Genomic DNA, 27,028 nt, shown 5'->3' on the forward strand with positions numbered 1-27,028 from the left:
GGCCCAAAATGGCGGCGGCGGCGGCGCTGGGCCGGGAGGGCGGGGAGGACGCCTTCAGGCGGCTCTTTCGCTTCTACCGGCGGCGGGACGCCTCCGAGCTGCGCGGCGTGCTCGATTTCTCCGCGCCGGGGGGGCAGGTAACGGCGGGATGCTCTCGGCTGCTTTCACAGCAGGCTGTTAGTTGGCGCGGTGTGGCCCCGCCGGGGGAACGGGTGAGGCGTATGGGGGTGAGGTGAGGTGTCGGGGGGTGAAGCGGCCTCAGCCCCTGAGGCATCGCGGCTGTGGGGCTGCTGCCGCCGTCCCCGGCGGGGCCCCGAGTGGGGCCGGTGCCAGAGCCAGCCCCGGTCACCCGGCGGTGCCTGAGCTGAGGGAGGGGGCGGTCGTGCCTGGTGCCGTGTGTAGGCAGCTGGCTGAAGCTGCCGCTGTAACAGGAATCCTGCTTGCTGGTTTTTGGTTTTGCTTATATTTATTTACTGCTGTTGTTAGCTTGTTATGCCCCGATAACTGATCTCTAAAGTCTCTAATAGAACCACACGTTATTTAAGGGAATCAAAGTGTCATGCACACTGAAAAAAAAGTAACCTTTTATGTTAGCTAACGCTATTTATTATTATTAACGCTATTTCCTGGGCCTGTCAGTTACCATTTTAGTCCCGAAATAGTTGGGTGAGCTGGACAGGGAGCCAGGCTTTGGCTCTCCCACCTGAGGAGCTGTTGGCTGCAGTTCTGGCTGTCTTCTAGAAAAGTTTCTTTTCCTTTCTTCCTGTCATCCCACAAGCATCTGGCCCAGCTGTCAGTCCGGGCAGTCAGGAGTCCATCTGAAAGTAGCGTTCAGTTAATCACAGTTAGTAGTTCTGAGATGTCCTGAGTTACTGAGAAGTGATCCTTTAAACTCATCTCCCATTTTGTCACATCGCAAAAGGATAATGGATGTTTCCGAAAGTACTGCTAAGCATGGATTCTCCATGAACCTATACAAATACAGGGCACAGAGAATATAGTTGAAACAAAACTTGACCTAATTTTTCATGTTTCAAATCTTTAGTCTTTTTTTTCTACTGTTCTTTTAAAATAAATATTTTTCTATCTTTTCAGGCAACAATTTTGATACTGTGAACTGGACACAAAACCTGACCTATTTGAAATTGTTCAAGGCGTTAGCGTTAAACAAGGGAGTTGTTAACATTTCAGCCTTTCTTGAGCTTGCAGCAATCCTTTATCAAATAAAGGATTCCAGCCTTACAACCCTTCTGGGAAATTCATAGGCCTTGAAAGCATCACAAGCATCTGTCCCTTCTCCATGTCTTTCTTTTGTGCAGGCTACCTTCTGAGATCAGTTGATAGCTCACTGGTGAAAGCATCTTTTATTCCTCTTTTCCCCCAGGTTAAAAACATGTGGCTTTTCCCTTAAAGAAGAGCTACAGGCCAGCCAGATTGACCCAGATACTATTGTTCCTTTTTTCTCAGAAAAGTGCTTCAAGTGATTGAGCTCTTCAGTGAAGTGTGACATGCCCCAGCTGCCCTGCTACAAAGAGTATTTAACTGATTCAGCACGCGTAATTCTTCATCACAGAAACAGGTCCTGTTCTCAGGAAGCCCTGGCAGCAGCAGTTTGAGGCAACAGAGGTGGCAAAGGCTCAGTCAAAGGAATTGCCCTCCTGGGGTTGTTCCACAGACAGGACTCAGAATTAAGCTCTGCAAGGCTGGCAGTCACAGAGATGCTTTTGGCAGGTAGTTGAGAAATTGGAAAAACTGAGCGTGTTTCCAGAAACTGTTCCCCAGCAGCAGTTTAGCAACTTCTCACAAATGTGATGCATGCAGTTTTGACTCATTGCTCAGAAGATTGCAAACAGACCGGTCAGCCTGCAGAGACTAATTTATGCCTTGCTCACCTCTGCAGAATCTGAGTGCTTGCGCTTGGGCCTTAATTTTGTATACACTTCAAATTGGCGTCAACCAAATCTTGCCTGCCTCTGCCTGCTTATTCCTACAATGCCTAACCAGCTCTTTCCTTACACCAGCCTCTACTTTTGCACAGCTGTGTTGACAGCTGGACCGGGGAACTGAGCTGGAACAAAACCAGCCTGCCTCGACCCTGTCCTCCCTAAGAAACTTTGCAGTCCTGAGGGAAGAAGGCAGTGAGAGCTTGGATAAGTTTCTTTCCTTCAGCAATAGTATAGGCTTATTGCAGCTTAAAACATGTTATTGTGGCCCAGTACGGTGAGAAAATACATCTTGCTGACCCTTGTGTAGGAAACAGGAGCAACAATGTGGTATTCAGCATTTATAAGGTTTCTACAGTCTTTCACATCAGACAACTTTGCATGTTTTATCATTGTATCTTTTCTCCTGTAAATTACAGATGATGGTAGTTATCCACCCTATGGAATTAGGAACAAAAAACAGTAATTGGAAAATGCTCTGAAGGTATAAAGTGTTACGAGTAGTAAATATTGCACTCTCTCATGGAGATGGATTATTGGCAGAGTATTATTTTACAGCCTGTACTGTGGAAATGAACTAATAGTGCAGCTTTTTTTTAACTATAAACTGTTCTTTATGAATGAAGGACATCTCTCCTGATCCCTAAATCTCATAGAAATTGTAGGTACCTTTTGATTCTTACATTGAGTACCTACCAGCCCTGTTAGCAGCTGTTTGCCTTGTTGTGGTCATGATTATTCAGACAATAGTTTTGTGGTACAGATGGCATTTTCCCAAGATTCCCTGAGTATGATGTTCTGGAATAGGGTAGCACTCTTTCTTTTGTACAGGTGTTGTTTTTAGACGAGTTTTGTCTCTCTTCCAGTTGTTTTTTTCCCTCCCTTTAACAGATGCATTTTTCTTTTGCCAGGTGTTCAGATCACATCTCAGTATTTCTTCAGTCAGTGACCAAGATGCTTCCCGAGCGGGATTACAGCCAGTTAGCCGGTGGAAAGCCTATGGCCTCAATGGCTATCCAGGTAGGTACCTCTTGATTGCTAGAAAAATCTCATGCAACCTCATTGCTTCTCATTCAGGTATCTTCCATCTTATCTTCCTTGTTCTGCCTAAAAAATCTATTTTGATTTGTCTCAGCATAATTTAATGGTGGTGGTGCGTTTTCTAAGTGCAGTAGAACAAACAACTCAGTTAAAGGGTGGGATGTGGTGACATACAGAGCTTCAAACAGAAGGACCAGTTGTTTCATGGTCTCTTACCTACCAGACCATCCCTTGTGAGAATGGATTCCACTTGCTGTAGCCTTCAATAGAAATTTTGTATTTCTGCAGCATCCATTTTTCTTCCATGTATATCATGAACGTGAGATAAGTGACTGAAATACAGTCACTTCAAGTCTGAAGTGTGGTCTCTACTTAACTGGTGTACAATAAGTGAATATGAACCTCTTGTCCTATTCAAGGTACAGAATAATTTCATTAGGTGGGTTATTTCAAAAACTGAAATGGATATTAGGTTTTCAGGACACCTAGTAGAGTCACACAAAGATGTTAGGTTGGAATGAACCTCCAGAGGTCTCTCGTTCAACCTCAGCTTAAAAGAAGAGCCAGCTTGAAAGTTAGATCAGGTTGCTGAGAGCTCTGTTTGGGTGAGCTTTGGAAATCTCCACAGACAGAGAGTACTCAGCCTTTCTAGGCACACATTCCAATGCTCAGTAATTCTCATTGTGATGTTTTTTTCACCTTATATATAATCAGAATTTGCCTTGCTGTGGTTTGTGACTATTGCTTCTTATAATTTTGCCATGTGCTTTGGAGAAGAATCTGGAATCCCCAGGTAGCTTTAAGTCATACAGGCCCATGTGCAATCAGCCTTAATTGCCGCAAGGGTGCACTACTGACTCATGCTCAATTTGTCCTCTGAGACAAATTAGTTTTATGAGGGGTTGTTCCTGTTGCTAGACACCTGCATGTCTTACCCAGGTTGAGGCTGGAGTCACGTTCACGAGGTGTAAGGTAATATCTAGTGTGCTGCAAGATTTTGGCGCAGTGTAAGAATTGTATCTGCTTTCTCATGGCAGATTCCTTTAGTATACAGATCCCCAAATAATTCCTCCTTTGCTTATTCTACTCAGCCCAACTCTTTCAAGGCCAAAAGGTTCATTTATGTTGTATCTAAAGCTTGAGTTGTTCTTTAGTCAGCTTAGAGATATTGCTGAAGAATTGTAGTTCTTACTCATCTCCCTCCCATGTGTGGCTGACTCTGCTTTCTAGTGTAACTAGCCCCTTCAGGAACTATTCAGTCTTGAATACAAGTGTAAAAGTTGATAGTAAAACCCAGCAACTGTTAGAAATTCAGGCTTCTCTGCCTTTTTTGACATCAGCAGCATAGTAGTTTCCTGCTTTTTGGTTGCTCTCCCTTTTGTAAATCTGGATTAATCTGATTTCTTACCAGTAAGCAATGAACGGTTTGGAGAGACACAAACATGTTTGGACTTTCTGATACAAGAGTCATAAAACCTGGATTCTTGTTCTCAGCTCTGTGTGTAAGTAGTTGCCCTCCAGGCTTCAATTTCTTCATTAATACCTGGAGACAATACATGCCTAGCGCAGCGTAATTCATGTATGTACTGAAGTGCTTTGAGAAACACACATCAAAAGCTGTAGACAGGAAGGGCAATGTTATTACTCTGTTCTGTACAGAGGCCAACAGAAAGTAAATTTAATGCTTCTGGCAAAGAAAATTCTTGTAGTCAGACCTATAAGAAAGCTACCTGTAGACTGAAGGTGCAGGGAACGGAGTGAAATGAATGACAGTATGTTATTAATACACTGCGGGTTCTTTTCTAAGCAGTTAATTTAATCTTGTGAGGTCTGTGAGATACGCTGGCAGGAAGCTTTTTCCATGCTTTTATTACTGCTTTCATAAAGGCCACAAGGCAAGTTTGTAGCCTACTGAGACTCCTCGACTTGCTTCTTCCTTTTTCATCTATTTTTGTCTGTTTAACTTGATATGAATGAGAAGTTCAAAAAGATACAATAGGGCAAAACCTTGAAACCTCTTTTTCCTTTGTTCCCCCTAAACCCTTATCTCCCTTTATATGTGAATTTTGTGTTGGTGAGCCTTACTGAATTGACAGTCTTGAAAGAGTGCCTTGATTCTCAGAGCAGGTGTGATACAGATTAACAGCATCTTCCCCTCAGCACGCTCACTCATCGATACTGTCAGTCCTGGCCTGGAAGGAAACCCCCCTGGGGTGTTGGGGAGAAAATTCCAGTGAAGAATCCTGTTACCTCTTCTCACAATGGTATATCTTATGTCAAGGACTATTGTCTGTTAAGATATGGACCAAATCGATCCATTACATTTCTGCTAACTCTCTTATTTGGGCTGCTGCTTGAACTCTGTCTGAAATGCTTGCCTAAACGAATGTGCACTCTAGCTACCTGTTCACTTCATTTTGTTAATTAGCAATGACTGCAAAATGTATCAACAAAGGCTACAGCAACAGGCAGTTCAGATTATAATTGGATTTTCATCCCATTTGAGCACTATCATACAAAAATGTAAAGACTGATACAACCAGACTTACTTGGAAGCAAGCATGAACGAAGGAGAGAAACAGTTTACATTACTAAGTACTCGTTCAGTCTGTAGACTGCTCTCTGCAGTTCTGACACTGAAGGAGCAATAAGAAGACACAGTGAGTTCTGAGGCAGCACCAAGGTTAGTTTGAAGCCTGTAAAAACTCGAATAGAGTTACTTTAACTTTGCGGAGTTGAAAAGGATTTTGCTGGAGCACTTCAGTATCAAATTTACTCCAAAGCAACTGGCTTTCCAAGTTCTCAACCCTTTATCTACCTGTAATCAATATGCCTTATGCAGATATTTTTGACTCAGACCAGCTGTGGCTTCCCCCCTGCCTTCTACCTTATAGCCACCAGTTGTTTGGAATGAAGAAACAGTAGATCTCAATTAGTCAGACCTATTAATAGATTTCATCAGCTTACAAATTCAGGAGCTGTATATCTAAGGTGTTCTTCCAGTACCTCCCACTCTTCTTTGCCATGGTTTTAGAAAACACAGGGATATGCCTAATTGTACTTTCTCCCTACCCTCTCCCTCTTTCTTTATGGTCAGGGTTTATTTTCATACGAAACCCTTTCCTTCCGGGCTGCCAGCGCCACTGGGTAAAACAGTGTCTCAAGCTATACACCCAGAAACCCAATGTCTGCAACTTGGACCTGCACATGGCTCCTGAGAAGACCATTGATCTGTGGGGGCAGAGCAAGGAGCAGCTGAGGTGAGTCCAGAGTAACCCTGGCTCTAAACTAACAGAGCCAGAAGTGCTCAGCTCTGAGAAGGTTGAAGAAAAATAACCAGGGAAGGGAAACGTAAAAAAAATTGTGTACGTGCTGGCAGTATACAGGTTGTGTCAGACATGCCAAGCTGAAGATGAATTATGGCATGGCTTGATATGCATCCTTGTTAAGTCTCTTCTGTCATGTTCATAGTGGGATTTTCCAGTAGTAAGTTATTCCAAATCTATCAGTTAAACGTCTAGGGTAAAACAGCAACCCTGGCTGATGGCATGGTGCTCAGAAGCTTGCTAAGCTCAGTAACAGGTGGAACCATGAGGTCCCTCTAGGCCTCTGTTTTCCTGAGGCAAAGCAGATCCTTTCCAAACATGCTGCATGTGCTAGCTCCTTCCAGTCAGATGCTGGATCTAGTGTGCTGCAACTGAAAGGCCATACTTGTATTTTTTGAACTCCTCAAATCTGCTAATTTCTATGTTTTATTTTCCAAGGTGTTCTTCCAGACATTTTTCTTTCATGCCATATAAGATGGAGATTAAATGTAACACTTTGACAATCCAGTTTATTCTCAAAGATTTCTATGCTATCAGAGTTCTGTGGCAATGCAGCTGCCTTTCCTCTACCCAATTTAGAGGTTAATAGAGAATTTGTCCAAGTTTTAAAGTCAAGTAGAAAACTAAAATCCAAGTTTTAAAGCTTTTTTTTTTAATTAATCATCTATAAAAATAAAAACAAGTTAGAAGCTGCTTACAGTATACGATCTTTTAGTTATTGGTTATTTATCATTACCTTGTTGATTTCATTGCTCATTTTTCAAGAAGGTTGTGTCATGTGATGGAGTGACCAGATTTCCCTGCAGCTCTCATCTTCCACTGCAGTCTGTTAGGGAAATTGACCTGGTGAGATTTTTTATTTTTTTTTAAATACATTCTTAACATCCACAAGATACAGGTTTGCACAAGTAAGGTTTGGACTTGTGAATATTTTCACCTAGGAGAGAAGTTATGACCGTACTTGTTACTTCCAGGCTCAGTCAGAATTAGTTGCAAAAATCCAGATACTTTTTTTGTTTTTAAAATATTGACTTTTACATTTGTGTTCTATCAAGGATGAAAAATTGTTCTTTGAAAACATTGTGGATTGTGCCCTACAGCTGAAAAAAGTTGAGGACTGTTGCAGCTTGACAGGCCTTTCCCAACAGTACCTCCTGCACACACAGAGAATGATCAGAACAGAGGTTAATTTGCAGCTGAATCTAATTCATTGAAAACAGTGTTTGGAAGAGTGATGGCTGGCAGCAACACTGGCAGTTTTATTAAGCACTTGCCTTAGTCTTCAAGTGTGCAAACTGCTGTATTTCTGCTTTACCCTAGGGGAAAGCGGATCAAACTAGCCAACTTGTCTATTATTAAGAGTGAGAGCTTTTCAGGGAGGGGAGAAACAGAGTGCTTAACTAAAAGGAGGTCTAATTCCAAGCCTGGACACAGCTTTAATGCTTTTTATCTTTCCATCGTCTTAATACTGTTTCATCTTCCATCAGGAAGGTACCTTGCCTGTCTTGCTTGGGTCATAGCATATCTGCTGTTTGCAGGATGCAGGAATCACAAGGAAATTTCCTGGAAATGTATGCCATGGTCTCTCCACAAAGTGGAGTTCAGGTATTTTCTTAAAGTGTTGAAGACAATTAGAAGTATCAAAGAGGGTAGAGCATCCCTACAAAGGAGATTTTATATATATCTCCCTCTGTATAAGAAAAAGGCTGGGGGAGATTTTATAGATGCAGGCATTTACCAGTGAATAAAGAAAAAACGGTGCTTCAGAAGAACCCCACTGCTATTCAGACTTGCTCTCTTTCTGAAGTAGTTACACCAGAATCTTTCGGTGCCTTCTCGTAGGAGCAGCTGGTGGTACAGCTCTAGGAACTCCCTATTTCCAAATACATAACACTCAGGCTTTGCCCTTCTTAACAATCACATTTGAAATCATGTGCAAAACACTAAATTCCGGGACTAAGGATGTACTGAGCTCGAGTTCCTGCTGTTGTGCAAACACTAACACAGCAGCGAAAGAAGACGAAGGGCACTTTGAAAAGGCAGGTGCTAAAAACGTTTCATTATGAATATGAACTTCGTTGGTTGGAAGACATAGAGGAATGAGTTGTGGGCTCTCCCTTTTGGAAATGCCGTGTTACCTGTTGGGAGCTCCCTCAATTGCTCCAAGCAGCATGTATCTGACAGTTGCTGTGTTACAGTAATCACAGTTACTATTACCTTATGACAAAGAAGGAAATTGGAAAGATTATTTTCTTTCAATATTCAGTGAGCTATGAAAAATCTCTGCAAGTAAAGAAACTGGCTTCTTCCTGGTTTAACGTAAGTCCTCTTCCTGGTTTAGCTTATAAGCTATTAATACTAAAGATCAGTATAGTGCAGGGCAGCAGCAAGCTGTGTATCCAGGTAGAACTGCACGTTAAATGCAGATACTTGGCAAAGACTTGACCGTGGCAGCACAAATATTATGCATTCTGTTTTATGAAGGAGTGCATGTCACACTGAACTAATGAGGCTATAAATGAGAGCCAGCCATCTGGTGCTACTGTTTATCATGATGTTCTGAGTACATTTCCCTTTCCTTTCTTTACCATAACATATGACTTAGCATGAGAAAAGAAGCTGAAATTGTTGGCAGAACCGGACTAGAAGATATATGTACCTTCCTTTTCATAATTGTCACTAACATGCTTTTATGTCTGCCTGATATACTCGAGTTAACACTTTTTGGTCCAACTTTGTGAGGACTTTTCCATAGCCCACCCCTGTGTGAGGTTTCAGACTGCTGGACCACTGAATTAGGGTTGTCACTTGAGAACACTTTCGACATGCATTGTGCTGCTCCTTCCTAAAACATCCACTGTGCTTTTTGTCCTGCATGGCAGCCTGGATAGGAGACACCTGTCATCTAGATTTCTTGACATTCAAAGATGTGTATTGTCGTAGCTAAAGCAGTCTTACTGAGTCAGTTCATCCTAAGCACTTCTTGTAAAAGTACCAAGCAGAAGAACTAATGGTCCTCTACTTAGGAGAGCGTTATACAGCTTGATATACTTCACTGTCAGGTGAAGCAGTTTCCTTTCTTGTAATTTTCCATTTAGTGACGGGAATATTTTTTTTTCCTTGGGTTTACACCTTTAGATCTTCACAGATTCTGTTCTTTCACTTGCAGGTGCATAAACAGTACACGTTTAATTCTGACATCTTAATCTGCTCCAGTTCACTGTGTTGTCTCCATCTGATAACCTCTGTTAGGTACCACAGAGTAAATACAGCTTTTCAAACTGCTAACAATTGGTGGTAGGCCCTACAGCTTACACTAATTGCATGAACTGAATTTTCAGGGTCTTAGAAAGAAACAACAGCATTACTGAAAATAAGTCTAGCAATGATGGTTCTAATAGACTGTCACGCAGATGAATGAATCTCATTACTGTGTGTTTAACTGCCATAAAACCCTTCAGAAATTAACATGTATCCCATTTCTTTCTATTTTGTCTTTGCAGAAGGAAGGGTTCCAGTAAATGTGAGCCCAGAAGCTTACTGGAGAAGTTGCGCTGGGTGACCCTCGGTTACCATTATAATTGGGATACCAAGGTACCAAAATTAAATTCTCCATTTCTCTTCTTCAGTATAAGTACTCAGAAAGGCAGACAGAATAGGGTATTATGGAATAAAATTTAGTATTTAGTAAAATGCACATGATTCTACAAGACAGTCTTGAGGAAAGGCTGTAACAAACCATGCTTTTAAGAACATTTTTAATATGTATGAGTTCACTAAGGAGGATTTAACAGCAAAAGCCCATTGCTGCCATCTTTGCTTTCAAAGGTAATATGGTAGCGTGTACTTCGCTTTAGACCCCTGACTCCATTTCAGGGTAAGTGAGCATTTTTACCTTGCTAAAAGGAATAGGCTCAAATGCATTGTTAACTACTTAGAGTATGAGTGTCCTTGAGTGCTTCTTTGAAATGCTGCTTCTTGATGGAAGAGCAAGAGAGAGTCAGAAGAGACTGCTTAAGATGTGACTTTCAACTTATCTGAAGCAGTATAGCACAGTCTCACCAACTAACAGCTATTTTGGAGCTCCTTAACATTCTGGAGACCTAAATAAACTTTCTCAGCAGATTGAGTCAGATGAAGGCTGAGAAAAGATGGCAGAGTGAATATATGCAGTTCATCAATATATTGCAGATACTTAACCAAAGCAGATTGCAGCTTTTTCTTTTTTCCTAGAGCAGCCAGTTAATGTGTGGCCTTAGTAAAACTTGATTACTCTCTTCTATTCTTCTCAGTCAAAATCACTCAAGGGAGAGAGGAAAAAGTAGGCTTGCAATTGATGCCTGTTTGTCTTATCCTTCAAAGAAGGAACAAAGATGTTTGTTTCAGAGCTCTGTTGATGAGATAAAGAAATCTCCATCAGAAGCTTTAGGTGGTGACTAAGTGACCTGTGATCTGTGATAGATAGGATGTTGGTACTAATCTTACTGACTTCCTGTTTAATAATAATGATTAACTCCACAATTTAAATCCAAGACTATTAACTCTGCCAATTTCAGCATAGGCCCAGAATTAAACAATAAGAGAAAAACTTGAATTATACTTGCATTGTAGTCACTCTCTAGGCAGGTATGATCTTCTCTATGACTGTCAGCCAGACTTCTGAGGTCTCATTAACCGTCTGTTTTCAATTGTATGTGCTGTCCTGATGTTTTAATTTGTTTTGTTTTTCCCATTCTCCTTCTTCCAGAAGTACACACCAAATCACCACACTCCTTTCCCCTCAGACCTCGCGTTCCTGTCAGAACAAGTGGCTGCAGCCTGCGGGTTCCAGGGTTTCCAAGCTCAAGCAGGGATCCTGAACTACTATCACTTTGATTCTTCACTGGGAATTCATGTGGATGAGTCTGAACTAGACCATTCTCGGCCCCTTTTATCATTCAGGTGAGTACATTGTGATTGTTGTGGGAGGATTGGTGGATTTATTTTTTTTTCCTGTGGTTGCATAAGGTTACAGGAAGTTGGTGTGATTTAGTTTGCTAACTGGGTATATAATCTTCACTCTCTGAAGACCTGAATATTAGGAAGCTGTAGCACAATAGCATAGGTTTCTTGAAGACTGCTTGAATACCATGCATGTGGCATCTCTGTGGAAGAGCTCTTTTCACAGGGGACAGTTCTGTTTTAGAGTGGCAGACTGGCAATTCTGGTACTGATCAACAAGCATGAAATATCTCAGCAGAGCTTCAAACTGAGCAAGGTCACACAGTTTGTGAACCAAGGTTCACACTTTGCCTAACTTTAACCAGGCCTGTTGGTCTGCTTTCTGTGTTCTCGATACAAAGTCAAGATGAGGAATCCATCTGGGGTTTTGTTCTCGTGTGTTTTCTAAAGAAATGTAAGTGGTGCTAACGTTTTCCTATTGTACACACAATTTTCTGTAGCTCAATTTGTTTTCTCTTCTCTCTCCATCTTCAGTTTTGGGCAGTCCTCCATCTTTCTGCTTGGGGGCTTGAAGCGGGAGGAGGCCCCAACAGCCATGTTCATGCACAGTGGAGATATTATGGTGATGTCTGGCTTCAGCCGCTTGCTGCACCATGCTGTGCCCCGCGTCCTTCCCAACCCCGAAGGGACAGCTTTGCCTTCGTGCCTGGACCAAGCCCTTCCTTCAGACCTTCCTGCTGGCTCAGTCATTGAGCAGAGCTCTGAGGAGGACTGGCAGGTCTGTGCCAAGTACTTGCAGTCTTCCCGCATTAACATGACTATTCGGCAGGTGCTGGCTGAGGGTCAGAATTTTCCAGAGGAGTCTGGAACAGAAATAAAGGGTCAAGCACCCTCTGAAGACGGTTACCATCAGGGGAATGGCAGAGCCAAGAGACACAGAGCAAATACTGACAGCTGAGACCAGGAGATCGCGTTGGCATGGACTGAATGGGCAACCTCTGTCTGGAGCTGATCGTAGTCACCTGTCTGTGTGGGCAGTGAGGAACATCTGCAGAATCAGTGCTGTCCTTGGTGCTGTAAGAAATAAGCTGGGGGAGGGAGGGAGAGAGAGAACTTAATCAGAAAAGAGGGATACATTTAGGACTGGGTCAGGAGATGAACTCTGTTGAAGTTCTGTGGCAGACATTCATGTTTCAGACCTGTATATTGCACTATCAAGCTTGGTTCAGTGATGCTCATAAAATATTTTAAAATCATTGGGCAGAAAGTGCCTGCAAAAGGTACAATTGGCATGCATTAAAGAAGCCCATTGGCCTAGTAAAGCTCAACTGAAGTGCGTTAATGAGGGTGAGGGAGAGTAGGTTGCTGTGAAACCTACCTGCAGCACTTCAAAGAGAATTATCTCTACAGTAAAAACTGGTTCAGTGATCAGAAACTAGCAGCTCCCCTGAGCAACACATACTGTAAGCTTGCTGTAGTTCAGTGCTGTCCTTTTGCCTGCTTGCACCCCTCAGCTGCAGCAGAAACTGGTTTTGAGTGGATCTGGACTTCTTGCATATTTCAAATTTAAAGTGGAACTGATTGGGAGTGATATTTACTCAGAATACCTGGTAATTCCAAGTGGGTCTCCTCCCAACAGTTAGGATGTGGCTGAGCCCTACATCCCCATTCTTACAGAAGTGCCCCCTCTAAGTGCCTGCAGATTCTGGTCCTGCAGTCCCAAGCTGGTATCTTTAAGGAACAATGACTTGCAAGTTGAAGCAATGAAGTTGTAAATGGAGTACCTAAAAAAGAAATTAATCACTGACTATCTCTGTCACCCAAAGATAAATACAGTGAAACAAAGGCAAGAACTGGCTTTTGTGCCCATTCTCTTTAAGACTCAGACCTTCCTATCTGCTTTTTAATGCAATTTTAATTGTTGGTGTGGAATGTTCTATCCCTGGGGTATTTTGTTGCACTTTCCCAATGAATAAACTTACTCAGTTTTTAAATTAAAGATCTCTATCAGTTTTAGTCTTTTTTTTTTTTCCTTTTACTTTCCTTCCTGTTACTTATTTCAATGTATTGTTAATGCTGCTTGCATCCCTTGTGCTGTTCCCCTTCAGGCTTCTTTTGGATCTATTTATTGCCTCAGCCATCTGCCAGTGCTGGTGGAGAAGCCCTGCATCTCTGTCTGCAGGGCCACTTTGCTTATGGGCTGTTCGGGGTTTGCTGGGTAGTTTGAGGGGTGTTGCCTGTGGTATCAAGTCCAATTTAATATGTATGTGGTATATTTTCCTTCTGGTGTGTGTCTGATCTGTTTATGTCATTGCAGGTGAGTATTTGTGTATCTGCACAATTAATTCCTCTACATACAATACTGCAATGAGCTCCAGTAATTTAATGACTGAAATGTAATTAGATGTGGGGTTTAGTATCTCACTTCCATGTTCTATGCCAGAAGTGTCTCCTTGCTATATCTTAGGCTTTATATTGACAGCTGAGCCCTGGGAAAGTGAATACCGGTACAGAGAGGTTACAGTATGACCAGAAGGGAGTGTTGACCATCTGGGTAAGTCTCAGGAAAGAGCAGAACTCCTTTAGTGGCATCTGAAGAAGAGGATGGGGAGAGGAACACATTGTCTCTGCAACAATGAGCAGACAGGTTTTCTCTTGTTAACTCAGAGGGAAGCTAAAATCTACCTATTCCCTCAGCACTGAAGATGAGAGAAGACAGGATTCATGGAACCAGACAGCTATTAACCAAATGGCACTGGTTGCTTCATGTTGCAGGCTGAGGTTTAAGTATATTCATATTTCCAGTTCTTTGTCTTCAGTTCCCTATAAACATGCCAAATGCCAAACGTTTATTTATTTCAGTATGCAGTTGTTTCTGTGGTTCAAGGACAAGAACCCATACTGTTTATCCTCTGCAGTTTGAAATAGAAGGAAATGCTGCAAAACAGCAATAGCAATTGTTCAGGGGAAGGATCCATTTCATTGAAGCCTTGTGTTTAGACAGGGCTCAGCTGAGCATCTACTGAATTACTGATTTGCACAGAACCCTGTTATCTAATGCCACTAGGAGACATACACCTGATCTAATTCTGTACCAGGCACCCAGAAAATGAAGAATCCATGATCTAGAAGGGTGCTGACCAGAAATTACTCCCCCCTAAAAAAAAAAAGTAAAAAAGTCACCCATGTATGAAGAATAACAAGTGTAAGAAGGGAGAATTTCCTGAACTGCCAGTCTAACAGCGCCGTTGATTCCACAACTATATTAGCAGCGAAGAGTGGAGTCCAACTGAGGAAACCCCTGACCTAGTCTACACAGTCACCAGTTTGTGACATTTGCACCTCACCTATTCATATTTGTGATTATATGGCAGAGTATAATCCCATAAGTATAATTTCCATAGCACTGATCATACCTCAGCTTTTTATATCTATAGATACTACAAAGTTTTACATCTGTTGATAGAGGTACATGCTGAGATACTGTAGCTCTTAGTTCTTGTCAAGGAGATGTGCTGCCCAAGGGCCACACGCACAAAACTGCATCGGTGCCATTGGCAGCAGGCTTCTAGGATGCCCTGCTGTGTGCAGCAGAGGGGAGAGAAAGAAGAGGTCATCTGGGCCAGCTCTGCAAGAGAATTTATGTAATGAGCTGATTACCAGAAGATAATGATGTGTTTAATCAAAGGCCACCTGGAAATGAAGCATGTTGTTTACCCCCTGTACTCTGTTATGTGATCTATACATAAACTAACTGTCCGACAGAATTTAAGCAGTTGCTAATTTATTTTTTTAGTACTCTAGAGTAAAGGAAAAATAAAATCCACAGTTACATCAGAATCAATGCACAGGGGGATGAATGCTGGAAGCAGAAGAGGAAACTGCCTGTACAAACTTAGCATTTCAGGCCTCCTGAGAGTACTCTGCTAGGGAAATTCAGTGTTACAAACTGGGCTGCGCAGTAGTGCCCAAGACAGATTTACTGCATGCCCTCTGCTTGCCCAGCAGGCAGTAACTTACTGGTAAAGCAGTCCCTAGAGCTGTGCCTGCTGCCTGGAAGATTCTGATCCCAGGTTTTTTTGAGAGCTTGTCATTTTTTTGCTTCTTGTTGTCACTGCTGTGCCTGCAGGTCCAGGTTGGAACTGGTTTGCATCTTGCAAAATTCAGACGAGCTTGGATTTGTCTCCATCTACTCACATAACCCATTCCCGTTCTCTGCATCACAGCTCAAGCAGGATAGATAAAACACAAAGAACAAACTCATTGGTGACAAGACATGTTCCCACTTAATTAAGATGCAAAATTGAGCTATAACTCAAGGTGCTTTAAGCATACTTCAGTTCTGATGAAAGTGTAAAAATTGCCCACATCTGAAGACGTTACCTCAAAAGGTTAACAGGTGTATGTGGACTGCAGAAATTAATGGTCCAGAAAAATAAGTTGCTGGAGGCCTCAGAAGACCCCTATATAAAAAGTCTTCCTTGTATTATCTCTGTGCAAAGAGACAGGTTTTAGCAGAAAGTGTTTGACAATGCCTCTGGATACCCTAATAACCAAATTTAGTTGAAAACAATCTGGTGCATGCTACAGATCTGGTACAAGAGGCACAAGGTGCTGTTGACCCAAGTTTAGCATGGTACAAAATTCAGCTATTTATATTTAGCAGATGATAATCACAAATAGCTTAACAAATACAAAGAATTGAACACTGACTACTGATACGGTCATGTTTACTTTAACGGAGTCCAGGTGAGCTCAGTGCCACACGTAAGTCAGAGCTTACCTCCTGCAGGCTGTACCGTTGTGTCACCTTCCAGTACCTGTAGCCAAGGGACCCCAGGAGCAGCAGCTGGAGGCACCTCTGCAGGTGTGCAGCCTGACCTCCTGCTAGCAATAGTGCTGGTGCCCACAGGCTACCTGTGCTATTAGAACCCTGATGGCAGAGCCTGCCGTTCTTTCAGTAGCCTGCACCAGTGTTGCCCAGCTCACATGATGAAGAATTTTCATGTCCTGCCTGAGTTTCCAATCACAACTTAGAAACATTCCCTCTGCCTTTTTATTACTATCTATTACTACCAAGAGTTTGGTTCCACTGCCTTTGTAACTCCCCTTCAAATAATTACAGTCTACAATTTGATCCCCCTCTCCTCCTCAATCTCTACACCGCACAAAGGGACCCCAAGATCCACAATATTTGCTCATAGATTGCCTGCCCTTGGCCCCTGACATGCCTCAATAACCCTTCTCTGCATCCCTTCCAGCTTCAGGTGGTATCCAGTCTCTCTGCTAGTGCTGGATTCTGCTACAAACAGGATGCCAACAATTGGACCGCTGAATCATAACTCAAACCCACAAGATCCACCAGATCCATTTAAATCAACTGGATCCTAGGGTGTTTTGCTTTTGGGGTCGCAGCAGGGAGAGGAACATTCTGGAATATCAGTATAATTTTAGTCCAGCTAGCATCACCCGCATCCTGTTCCTGCTATTTTAAGTGTATGACCCATCTTAGGAAGACCTGACTGTGCACAGAAACTGAACAGGTTAATCAGTTACATGTCCATCTCCCCAGGACAGTAAGTGTCTGGAGTGTGGCAGGGAGTCAGATCTGATTTTCATTCACAGCCAGCACTTGTGCTCAGATAGGCATCACGGAAAATATCACCCACTTCCACTGCTCCAGGGAGAAGGGGAGAGGGGATGAAGTCTGTAGAAGTGCGGTATCTTTCCCTCTCTTCACCATAAAGGCTATGATTACTCCTCTGGATAGTCAAAGTTCTAACCCTGGGTAGGCATTTCCCATCTTATTTCTATTCCATCTCTGTCCTTTTCCTATGTTGCTGCTGAGCATCCTCTCCCACAAAATCCCACTGTGTAGTGGACTGTCTCCACTCTAATACCTGGGAATTTCTCTCTTCCTTTTTGTGCCTGTAAGAACAGAGCTTAGCAGCAGTGTGCAATGAACTGAATGGCCTGAAGGCTGAGCCCTCCTTCACCATCACCCGGTGTTTCTTTCCTTAACTCAAGTACTCAGTGCTGGTGGGTGAGCTAAGGAGGACGTTTGCTCACAACAGAGATTTTTCCAGTCTCTTTCATGTACACATCTCAAAGTTCTTCCAAAAGATAGGTCAGAACCACTACACTCTGTAAAGTTAAGAGCAAGGCCAATTTACAGCAAAATGTGAAAAAAGAGAAACAGAAGTTAGGCACGATACAATGAAACATTCTCCAAATATTTTTGTGAAACTATAGAGAGAGTAAAAAGTGAGACAGACCAGAAGAGATACTGCTTCACTCTTCTTGGATGTTGGGAAGTCAGCGCTTTACACAAGCTTTTAGCTTCTTTCTAGGTGAATTTAAAACTCATTCTGTATTTACTGAGGAAGGCCAGAAGAATCAATAAAGGGCTTGGCTTTCTAGAGCTGATCTTCTCACCAATCATTTCTGTCTCTGTTCTGCACAAAGGGCTTAGATAAGAAGGTTTTGTTTTTGTTTTCTTTCTCCTTAATGGATAGGTTTCTTAATTAGGATGGGGGAAAAATTACTGCAATTTTGCTGTGGCAAATTAAAACCAAAATGAGGTAGCAAAGAGCATGGTCTGGAGGGGAGGGGGGCAATCAGAGACAGCTATTGATTTTGAAATGATGGAGGAGGCCAGAGCAGAACACACAGACTGGAAAGAAGACTCATCTTTCAAAGCACTGTTCTTGCTTAAAAACAATCAGTCCGGGCAAAGGTGTTGGTTGTTACTGAAACTTTGAAGTTAGCTTTGTTTTCAAACAGAATTTAAATTTTGGAAAGACTTGCTGGTTAGTAAGGGGATGGCTCCTTAGACACATCTTGAGATTGTGGAGCTAGGAATCACAGGATGGAGCTGAACATAAGTAAACCTGAGTGTCCAGAAACCCTTAGCAGTGGCGGTAACAACAAATTATTTGTAAATAGTTTCTTCCAAAGAAGAAAAAAAAACGCCATTGCTCACAGCCAAGTAGGCAGAGAAAAGGCAGCAATCATTGCTGAGCATGGCACAAGCACCAAGATCTAACACCCCTCTCACTCCCACTTGCTGCATAGCATGTCCCATCTTTTGTAGAACAGAGAAAGCTGATCTGGCATTGTCTTGCCTGTTGCAGTGACTGAGATCAAGCCTAGGTACAGCTTTTTGCCACAGCAGTCAGCACACTTTCATACACACTTTTTCCCTGTGGCTTTTCAGGCAGCATTCCTCTAAGACTAACGTCAGATGTTAATCTGACCTTTGTCAAATACAGCCAGCACCTGGAAAGACTCCGAGCAAATAGCACTAATCTTGTAATAACTGGTTTGTCTGATTGTTCTCATTGCTGTGATGAAACCTGACTTTGCAAAAGCACTGATTATCAGATGTCTGTGACACGTAGTCAGGAAGATTTTAGCCCCACTACTGCAAACAGGCTGTAGCCATTCTAAATCCAGCTGAATGCTGCATGCAAATTACCCATTTTTTCAGTCCAGAGAGCTGAAAACATGCTGCAGGTCCTTTCAAAGCAAGGGTTTTGTTCCACCATGTAGGAGACCCATCTTCTATTCTTTGCACTGATACTGATTGCTCTGTCAAGTCCTCATCCCAATGCTGGTGAAAAACTGGCATCTCTTTTGCTCCTCACACTGGGATGGCAGTTTGTAGGAGCTACTATGTCCTTGCTCACAACCCGTTTCTCCCCCTCACTCTTCCCTCCAAGCAGTGCCACAAGGACAACAAGATCTGCCGTTTTCCCACTACTTCTTCCATCTTTGTAGCCAAGGTGCTACCACGTCCCCTGTTCCCTGCCTGAATCCCAACCATCGGTAACACACAAGTAGCTGGCAGTGAGAACTCTTCACTCCTGACACCCTGTCTGCACTTGAGAACAGAAGCCCACCTCTCCTGCAACAGTTTCAGGGACTGCTCCTGCTTTCGATGGCTGGATGTCAAACAGAAGTGTAGAGATAGCAACTCTAAGCCCTTCCTGGCCCAGTGCTGTCTGTGTGCTCCAGGAGACATCAGGGTTTGGCACGGTGCTTTGATGCTTCAGCACTTACCTGGGCTGAAAGTCAGTCTGCAGACATCTCCCTCCTCATCACAGATTTATGCAGCAAGGCAAGTCTTGCACAGTCTTATCGCTTCCATTGTCTGCTCCACTGTCTGTTCTTCCCTTCTCCTAGGACTAAATGATAGGAGAGAAGTCAAAGGAAAATAAGATCCCAGGTGAGCAAGCATACAGAAGTGAAGATATGGCATGCTCTTTCTGATCCCCGTGGCCTACTCACCCCTTCCTTTAAGCTGCAATGATCATTGCATACTTTTGAGGGAACAGCAGAGGCTGCTCGATGCTGAAGACTGCAATCCCTGTCTCCACAGATCTTTAACATCTCCTTTCCCTGGAAATCTCACTGGAAATGCTGTTTTTTTCAGGTGACTTGGAGCCTACCACAAAACCATGGGTCCCATCTGGAGAGTAAGTGCACAGGTACTCAGCGTTCAATATTATTGAAAATTATTTTCTGCAGCAGAAAAGCAGGAGAGAAAGAGAAACATTAGTCATAGAGCTGCTTAATTGAGATCTAATAGCCAAGGTCAGTGCTCAGCCAAGAATAGATAGCAGAAGCCTCCCATGGTGTATTTTTGTGATGAGATGTTCATAGCACACAGACTGATCTATTATTGGTTTTCACTATGAAAAATTTAGCTATCTCCTGGAATATGCTCAAATCTATTTTGCATCATTTCCTTGCTTTTTCATTTAAAAATATGTTTCCAATGAGACCTCATGACAGCGCAAATTAGCAAATCTCAGCTGAGTAGAGAGATTGCTTTACTTTCACTGAGTCGCAGCTCTCACTGCCTTTGCCAGAAGAGACAAGATGACAATACCTGTTTGTCTGTGTCTAGCAGGCTTTTTTTCTGTGCTTTAAACAAAAACCCTTAAAGGGAAAAGGCAGGTACTCAATGGAATATGCTACAATAGACACATCAGTGAGGAGCTTCTAGCTGTGTTCTGCATGTCTGCCAGGTTCCAGCACAGCAGAAGGGCCGTGATGACCTCACCTTCTGGCCTACAGCCCCTCTCTGGTCTCCTGTGGCACTTCAGCCTCCAGGACTGGGTGACCATCTACTTGGTTTGCTCTTTCCAGCTTCTGCATATGGGTCTGTGCAAGAAGCATCAGTGTTCTTCCTCAGCCCATGCATGTCCAAACATTTTAGGCTACAAAGCCCTTCTTTCTCATTTTTTTCTCCACCGACCACAAAGCAGCCAGCTCTCTAAACCTTTAACTGAGAGCACAGGAGGGAGATGATTAACGTGGCCTCACAGACCACCAAGTACTAAACCTAGAGAGCTGATGAAAAAATTAAGCCTTCTGAAGATGAAAGGAGTAAGGTCTCTGAAGATGAAAGGAATAAGGTCTCTGAGGAACGCGTTTTAGCTTCTCTGGTCCCTGGAAGATGCAGCTGTACTTTCTGTGCCAGGGGCTGCAGCACAGAACATGATCTGATCCAACTCAGTAGGAAGAGAAAACACCATCTGTGTGGGCACTAATAGCAAACGTGAATTCACTAGGTGCACGGAGGCATTACGCTCTGGTGCACAGTTGCTGTGTCCTTAGAGCCTTGCAGTACCTGTCGCTGGTGAGCTCCAAGCTCCTGGTGGTGCTGGAGTTGAAGTGGTTCACGGTGGAGCTCCCTGGAGCACCTCCTCTTGCAGTGTGGGTGCAGGGTCCTCCAACAGACAGCTCTGTACATGCACACCGCGTGCCTAACAAGTGCCAACTGGCTCGCCTCACTGCTCACAAGGACACTGCATGGACAATAAAGTACCACAGCAATTCAAACCCCAGCCCTCCTGTCTTTGCACTGCACCAGCCACTAATGTAGGACCTACTCAGACAGCGTCCCCTGATGAAATGTAGAGGGAAAAAAAAAGAGACACCCCTGTGTTTACCACTCTCCCCGTCTGGAGAGGGGGCAGCACGGTCCCCATCCATTCTCAAAAGAGGGAGAGTGACCTGGGCCTCCCAGAACAACCCACAGACATTACTGCTTGGGAGCCTGGCATCTGGCAGGGAGAGGAGAGCAGAGTGTGGTCACCATGGCAATGCTTCGCCTCATTTCACTGCCAAGTAACCTCTTGTGTCCTTACACGCAGCCATTCCCACACAGCTGCACAGCACAGGCAGCCACACGCAGGGCAGCCCCCAGCCCACAGCCACCCCACACGGGGCACGGACGTCCCCTGCTGGGCAGCATTCCCCCCATAGGATGCACACAACAGGCATGTGCTGAGCCCTGCACATTCCTTCAGCTCTCTCTCACTCGTATCTCCTGTGCCTTTAGATCCCAGCCAGACTCGCAGTCCCTGCTCCTGCTGCAGGAGCTGTAGGTCCTGCTGCTGTGCAGGAATATGAGGTTTTAAAAGCACAAAAATCAACACGTGCCCAGCCAGCTGCCAAAAGATGCACACTTTTGCACAGCCTTGCCACAGCACCTGGGTACAGCTCTCATGCAGTTTATTCTTGGATGTGTTTTGCTTTGATTCTGTGGCTTGAACAAGGAATACATTGAGATTTGTCTCATTCACTTTCCTCTGTTTCTGCTTCTAAGGAGAAAACGTCCCTGAGAAACACATCTATAACGAGACCGTGTGCCCCTCAGCAGTACAAGCTCATGGGAAGCTGGTGGTCAGGTCAGGTGGTGCTCCTCACACTTCTTGGCAGATAACTATAGGAAATCAATCTCTGTTTCTCTCTTCAATCTCTCTTCTGTTTCTCCTCGAAGCACCCTGTGGGTCCCTGTGGCTCAGCTCCTTGCTGATAGCAGGGAAGCAAAAGGACAGAACAGCCACAACTGAGCTCGCAGCACAGCAGGAGCACAGTAGAAAGGAGCCATGAGCTGTGTCCCTAACCCCTTTGTTGTGCAACAGCCAGGTGTCACTCCGTATCAAGCGGCTCAAACTCAGATCTCATTTACACCACCAGGCACAGCCTGGAGACCTCTCCACAGCTCCCACTGTCCCTGAGCGTTCCCCAGTTCTTCCAGGAGGCGCTGGCATGGTTAGAGGATGGGCAGGGTTACTGTGGTGGGCACAGACCACCCCTCACCGAGGCCAGGTTGCAAGAGAAACCCCTCAGCCATACACACGTGACAGCTCCAGCTCAAAGGGCCCTGCACAGCCAGCAGGCACGGCCTTGCTGGAGCCTGAAGTTCCCACCTCACACCGTAGCGGTGTCCCTGTGGCTGGCCTCTGGCACCTCCAGGAGCTCAGGCCTTGCTGTGAGCCCTGCACAGGAGGTGGGAGCCGGGCAGGGTCCTGCTGCCTGCAGAGCCTGCAGTGGCCGAGCTGGGATTGCTCCCGCACGCAGTGAAGGCGCCTAATGCCTGAGCACACACTTCCCTCTTATGGCCACGCCTGATACAGCACCCGCTCAGGCCTGCAGCAGCTTCACTGGGGTTTAGCCATGTCTTCTGTCAACTTGTCTACCTCCCTTCATCCAGGTTTTTCTAAATAGGAAAGGGAAGAGAAAGGAAACCTGAAAAACTGTGCTCAGTACCTGAACGGGGACAAACTGCTCCTTCCTTCATTCTTTCTCCATGCTGAGGTTTGGTCACTGCTCACGTGCCAGTGTGCTGTCCTTGCCATCTCTCTCTCCTCTGTAGGATGCTCTCTTCTCACTTGCCACCTTTGTAACAGCATCAGAAAGGGATGAAATTAAAACTAAAAACAAAGACATCTTTTCTAGGGAACACTATGGCCTTACATACCCTCTTTCTCTGCTCAGCGGACAAAATACCTTGTCCCAGCTCCTGGACAATAAACACATGATGCTTGCTGCCACTAATTCCTTGGCTGATGAAGCTCTCTGCTAGACCAACTGACTTATCTGGCCACCCCACTGTTCGTGTCAGCCTCGGCTACCCACCCTGCTGCTCTACAGCCCCTGTGGCAGCTCGTCAGTGCAAACGGCCTGTGTGAGGAGCTGCGGCTTATTTCCCTTCAGCCAACGCATGTCCAAAGGTCAGTAACGCTGCATGCCTCTTCCTACAGACTTGTACCAAGTGCTCAGGGTGTTCCTAGCTAACCAGAACTATTAATGCCGGTATCTTCAGTCAGAAACCGGGGGCCAAAGGGACAAAGAGTTGAAGCAGAGGGGCAGGACTCAGGCAGCCCAGGGTAGCAGCTACACCAGAGAATGCCACAGCACAGGACAAGCATCCTGTGGTTCCCATATGTGCTGCAACCACGGGGCTGCAGCAGTCAGGGGCTCTTCACACGGGGACCAGACACGGCCACCGAAGTGACACCGTATGGAACAGTCTCTTCTGCTCCCCCATCCATACTGCCAGTGGCCTACAGGGGCTTTTCATTCTGCTCTTCACACAGGAAAAGGTGAATAAGGGGGAACCTGGCCAGACTCCTGCAGTACCAACAACATTGTCAGAAGAAGCAGAAACTGCTGTGGTCCTCCTTGAAGTCAGCCCTAACAGTCTGGTCTAGCTTCTGCCAGGCTCAGTGCCTTGAACCACCTCTCAAAGCGCTCTGCAGCTATTGATAAAATGAGGCCACATCTGCTCTGAGCTCGTTTGCCAGGGTACTAATGGGAGGAGTGTTTGGGGTCTCTTCCACATAGCAGAAAGTCTTAGGTACAGGCCCTCAAAAGTGCCTAAAAAGAAGTTAGGAATTAAAATGTCATGGGGATCTGTGCTCTAATGAGAATGCAGTTATATTGGTAGTGAATGTTTTTTGCTGATATAGCTGACAGTGCTCGGAAAAGTTCTGTTCAAAAAAAAGAGAAAAAAGAGCCCTATTCTGCTGACATAAGCTGCCTGCACATAAGGAGGGCTTCACTGGTACAACTCTGCTGCTACAGCGATATCACACACATTTACATGTAAATTAGGGCTTTGTTTATACTGCACAGATGCAGCCTTTCACTGCATCCTGGATGGGGAGGGTAATAGTCTCGCTATCCTCATTTTAGGAACTAAGAAAGCAATGCATCAAAAAAAAATAAAAAGGAAAAAAAAAAAAAAAGCTCGGGTTCAGTATCACCCTACATGGATGGCAGAAAAGACACAGAACGTGGTCGTTGCCTACACCAACAGGACCTTCTTCACTGCTAGAGCTGGGGAGACAAGTGAGCACGTCATGAAATAAGAACCCCCAACATGCCGAGTATGCAGGGTCAAATCCCTGATGTGTTGGAGCTGGGGGAGGCACGAATGAACTCTCCAGAGAGCCCTGAACCTGACGGGAGCCTGAGGCCTGTTTAGATGCAGGAAGCACTGTCGGCAAGGAAATGAAGCTGAGACCTAAGCAAAGTTTCTAAAACAGCTCTTCACCACTCACCAAACTGAGCAGCAACAGGCACGAGTGACAATGAAAGTCCACAGAGGAGGAACACAAAAGCTGAAGCAGTACAAGTGGTTAACAACGTATCACAGGAACCACATATGAGACCAGAAGCTGCTGAAATTACCCTGCTTCCAACCACTATTTCCCAAGTATCTGTGCACTTAAATCACCTCCATTCTGCCACTGCTTCTGTATCTTGGCCACAAACTCTCTCAGGCTGTATTTCCTTTAACAAAACCAACAAAAGCCAAGAATGATGATAAAGTTGTAGATTCCATCTCAGCCATTCATTCCCAAAGCTGCTTCTCCTGCTCTGTTAAACCCCAGAGCTCGCCATTTTTGCTAGGATAGTTTTAAACCAGAGCAACTTCTCTCAGTGGTGAATCCAAGGGCTCGTGGAGCTGCAGCCTTTGTTGGCCCTACAATGCCAATAAGTGACCTGAGAGAAGACACACCACCACATGTTCCCACTGGGTTGGCATAAGAAAGATTCAGACCTAAGTCTCCAGAAGAAGCAGGCGTTGCCAAGGGTTGGGTGAAACGTAGTGAAAGTGGGTGGATGCTACTGCCGGCCTAAAGGTAGCTGTGACAAACTGCCCGGCTCCGTTATGGAGGATCGTCAGTCTCCGTTCCAAAACACTTCCCAAGTCACTGCCCAAAGGAACTTTCTGAGCTATTCTCAATACCATTTTCTCAATACTATTTTTTACAGAGTCTTGAGAATAAGAAACATGAGGAAAGACAGATAAAGCACAGAGAAGAAGGCTCTAAACATGGTTAGGACAACCTTGGCAGTCAGCCTCAATTGAAGCCTAGAGGATAAACAAGTTTGGTACAGTTATCTACTTCTTTCTTAACAGAGGGATTAAAGCTGTACGTATCAGAAGGAATAATAACTGCAGGTGGTTAAGTTAGACTGTTGCTAATCCCTGTTAACGCACTGGATTCCCTCCCATGCCCTGTTTTGCTGGCCAACACCCTGATCCTCCATCCCACCCCCTCCTACATCTCTGTTTTCCTCTGGCTCATCAGACCAGCCTTTATACACATCTCTCAGTACCTACATCCTCTCAGGCCTCTTGCGTCTCCGATCGCAAATCTCCCACTCTGACACCTTCCCCATTTCACCACAGTAACATTGTACAAGCCCGTCTGGTTTCTCCAGGCAGACACACTGAACTGCAAACACTTCACCACGATTACAAATTTTGGTCCAAATCAGTGTGCCCACATCACCCAAATCAGAGAATCCTTGAATGGGATCAATCAAGACTTTGATAGGAAAAAAAAAAAAAAAAAAAAGAAGAGAGAGAGGCAGAGAGAGCGAGAAAAAAGAATAGCCTGGACAGAGTCTTTTTTTTAGCATTACATAGATTTAGAGCTTAATTTATTTCCAGATGATATTATTTATTTTAATAATATTATTCTCTCAGAGCCAGTGAGGTAAAACACAAGCTGTGGTGGCCCTGGAACTGTGGCATTCACTGCAGAAGGCGTTAAGGACAGGGAAGGCCTCTCCTGGAACAGAATCATAACTCCTAGCTTAACTAAATCTAAACCAACTACCTGCATTGTTCAAAAAAGAAAAAAAACTGTACCTGTCTCCCCTTGCCTCCACCAGAAGGAAGCAATCTGCCACAGCCATTCAACATTTACTTAAGCTGAGGACAGAAGGCAGTTACTGGAACACTAGCCAACCTTCCACACAAGCATCATTTCGTCCTATGAGCTGCTCCAAGGCCTCTCCAGCTTCCCATCAAGTTTGGCTAAGCGCTGGTCAAATTCTCCAGGGACACTGTTACAGCTTTGTGTTTTCTTCAAGTGCTATTTAATTAGCTATGAGCTCCTGAAAGAGCTTTCTGCATTTCTACTAATTCTTCTGTGGTTCAGGCAGGCATTCTGCCATTCAGACCCAAGCTAAAATGCAGGGCTCTCCTAGAGTTATTTCCCTGCTCAGTCCCTGAAGTCTCAGTGCTAAGTGACTGTAACTGTGGGGAAAAAAATATGGAAGCAATACTCACCTCACAGCACAGCATAGGTCTGCCCAAACTGTAGCTTTTTCAATTACACCTTCAACAATCAGTTCATGCTCACTTGAGCCTATACCTGGAGGCTGCAGACTGGTCCCTCAGAGCAGCCCACCTGCTATTAACTGCCTCAAATGCAAGGGCTGAGTCACAGCTGTCTGCATGGCAACTGTAAAAGTCAAAGATTTAGGCTTATTTCTGACTATAGCCACCTTGAGACATTCCAGAGAGATTCCCTACACAGCTAGCATCATTCACGTGCCCACCTTTTTCTCAGTTGTCAACTCTCTCCATTCTCAGAAGAAATTATTCCCCTTGGTCACAAGCTCTGATTATCTCTACTCGCTGTAGAAGGCCCATGTTCTGTTTCAGACGGAAAATTT

General features: G+C 44.4%; 1 protein-coding gene and 1 long non-coding RNA gene across 8 annotated transcripts in view; one reads left to right on the forward strand and one right to left on the reverse strand.

The window, feature by feature from the left end:
• The first annotated feature begins 3 nt into the window (after positions 1-3).
• Positions 4-13,250, forward strand: ALKBH1 (alkB homolog 1, histone H2A dioxygenase). 2 transcript variants are annotated; one of them, XM_027459670.3, is made up of 6 exons: positions 4-137; positions 2,855-2,963; positions 6,082-6,244; positions 9,814-9,904; positions 11,058-11,251; positions 11,786-13,250. In XM_027459670.3, exons 1-6 carry the CDS (start codon positions 9-11, stop codon positions 12,207-12,209), a joined length of 1,110 nt encoding a protein of 369 aa, XP_027315471.2. In that variant the 5' UTR covers positions 4-8; the 3' UTR covers positions 12,210-13,250. The 2 variants fall into 2 exon arrangements, with proteins under 2 accessions (XP_027315471.2, XP_071894513.1); XM_072038412.1 differs by having other exon boundaries at positions 9-212.
• Positions 12,204-27,028, reverse strand: part of LOC113843916 (uncharacterized) — a 17,241-nt gene continuing 2,416 nt past the window's right edge. For 3 of the 6 annotated variants that reach the window (XR_011809580.1, XR_011809579.1, XR_011809576.1), the window contains 5 exons: positions 22,817-22,945; positions 20,889-21,066; positions 19,541-19,774; positions 19,313-19,437; positions 12,204-12,339 (listed from right to left, as the gene is read on the reverse strand). This is a non-coding gene — a long non-coding RNA (uncharacterized lncRNA). Of the gene's footprint in view, positions 12,340-19,312; positions 19,438-19,540; positions 19,775-20,888; positions 21,067-22,816; positions 22,946-26,639; positions 26,815-27,028 lie in introns of all 6 variants that reach the window. The other 3 variants (XR_011809581.1, XR_011809577.1, XR_011809578.1) reach the window with 2 other exon arrangements.

Source organism: Anas platyrhynchos, chromosome 5, assembly GCF_047663525.1.
Source record: "Anas platyrhynchos isolate ZD024472 breed Pekin duck chromosome 5, IASCAAS_PekinDuck_T2T, whole genome shotgun sequence".
NCBI classification, from domain to species: Eukaryota; Metazoa; Chordata; class Aves; order Anseriformes; family Anatidae; genus Anas; species Anas platyrhynchos.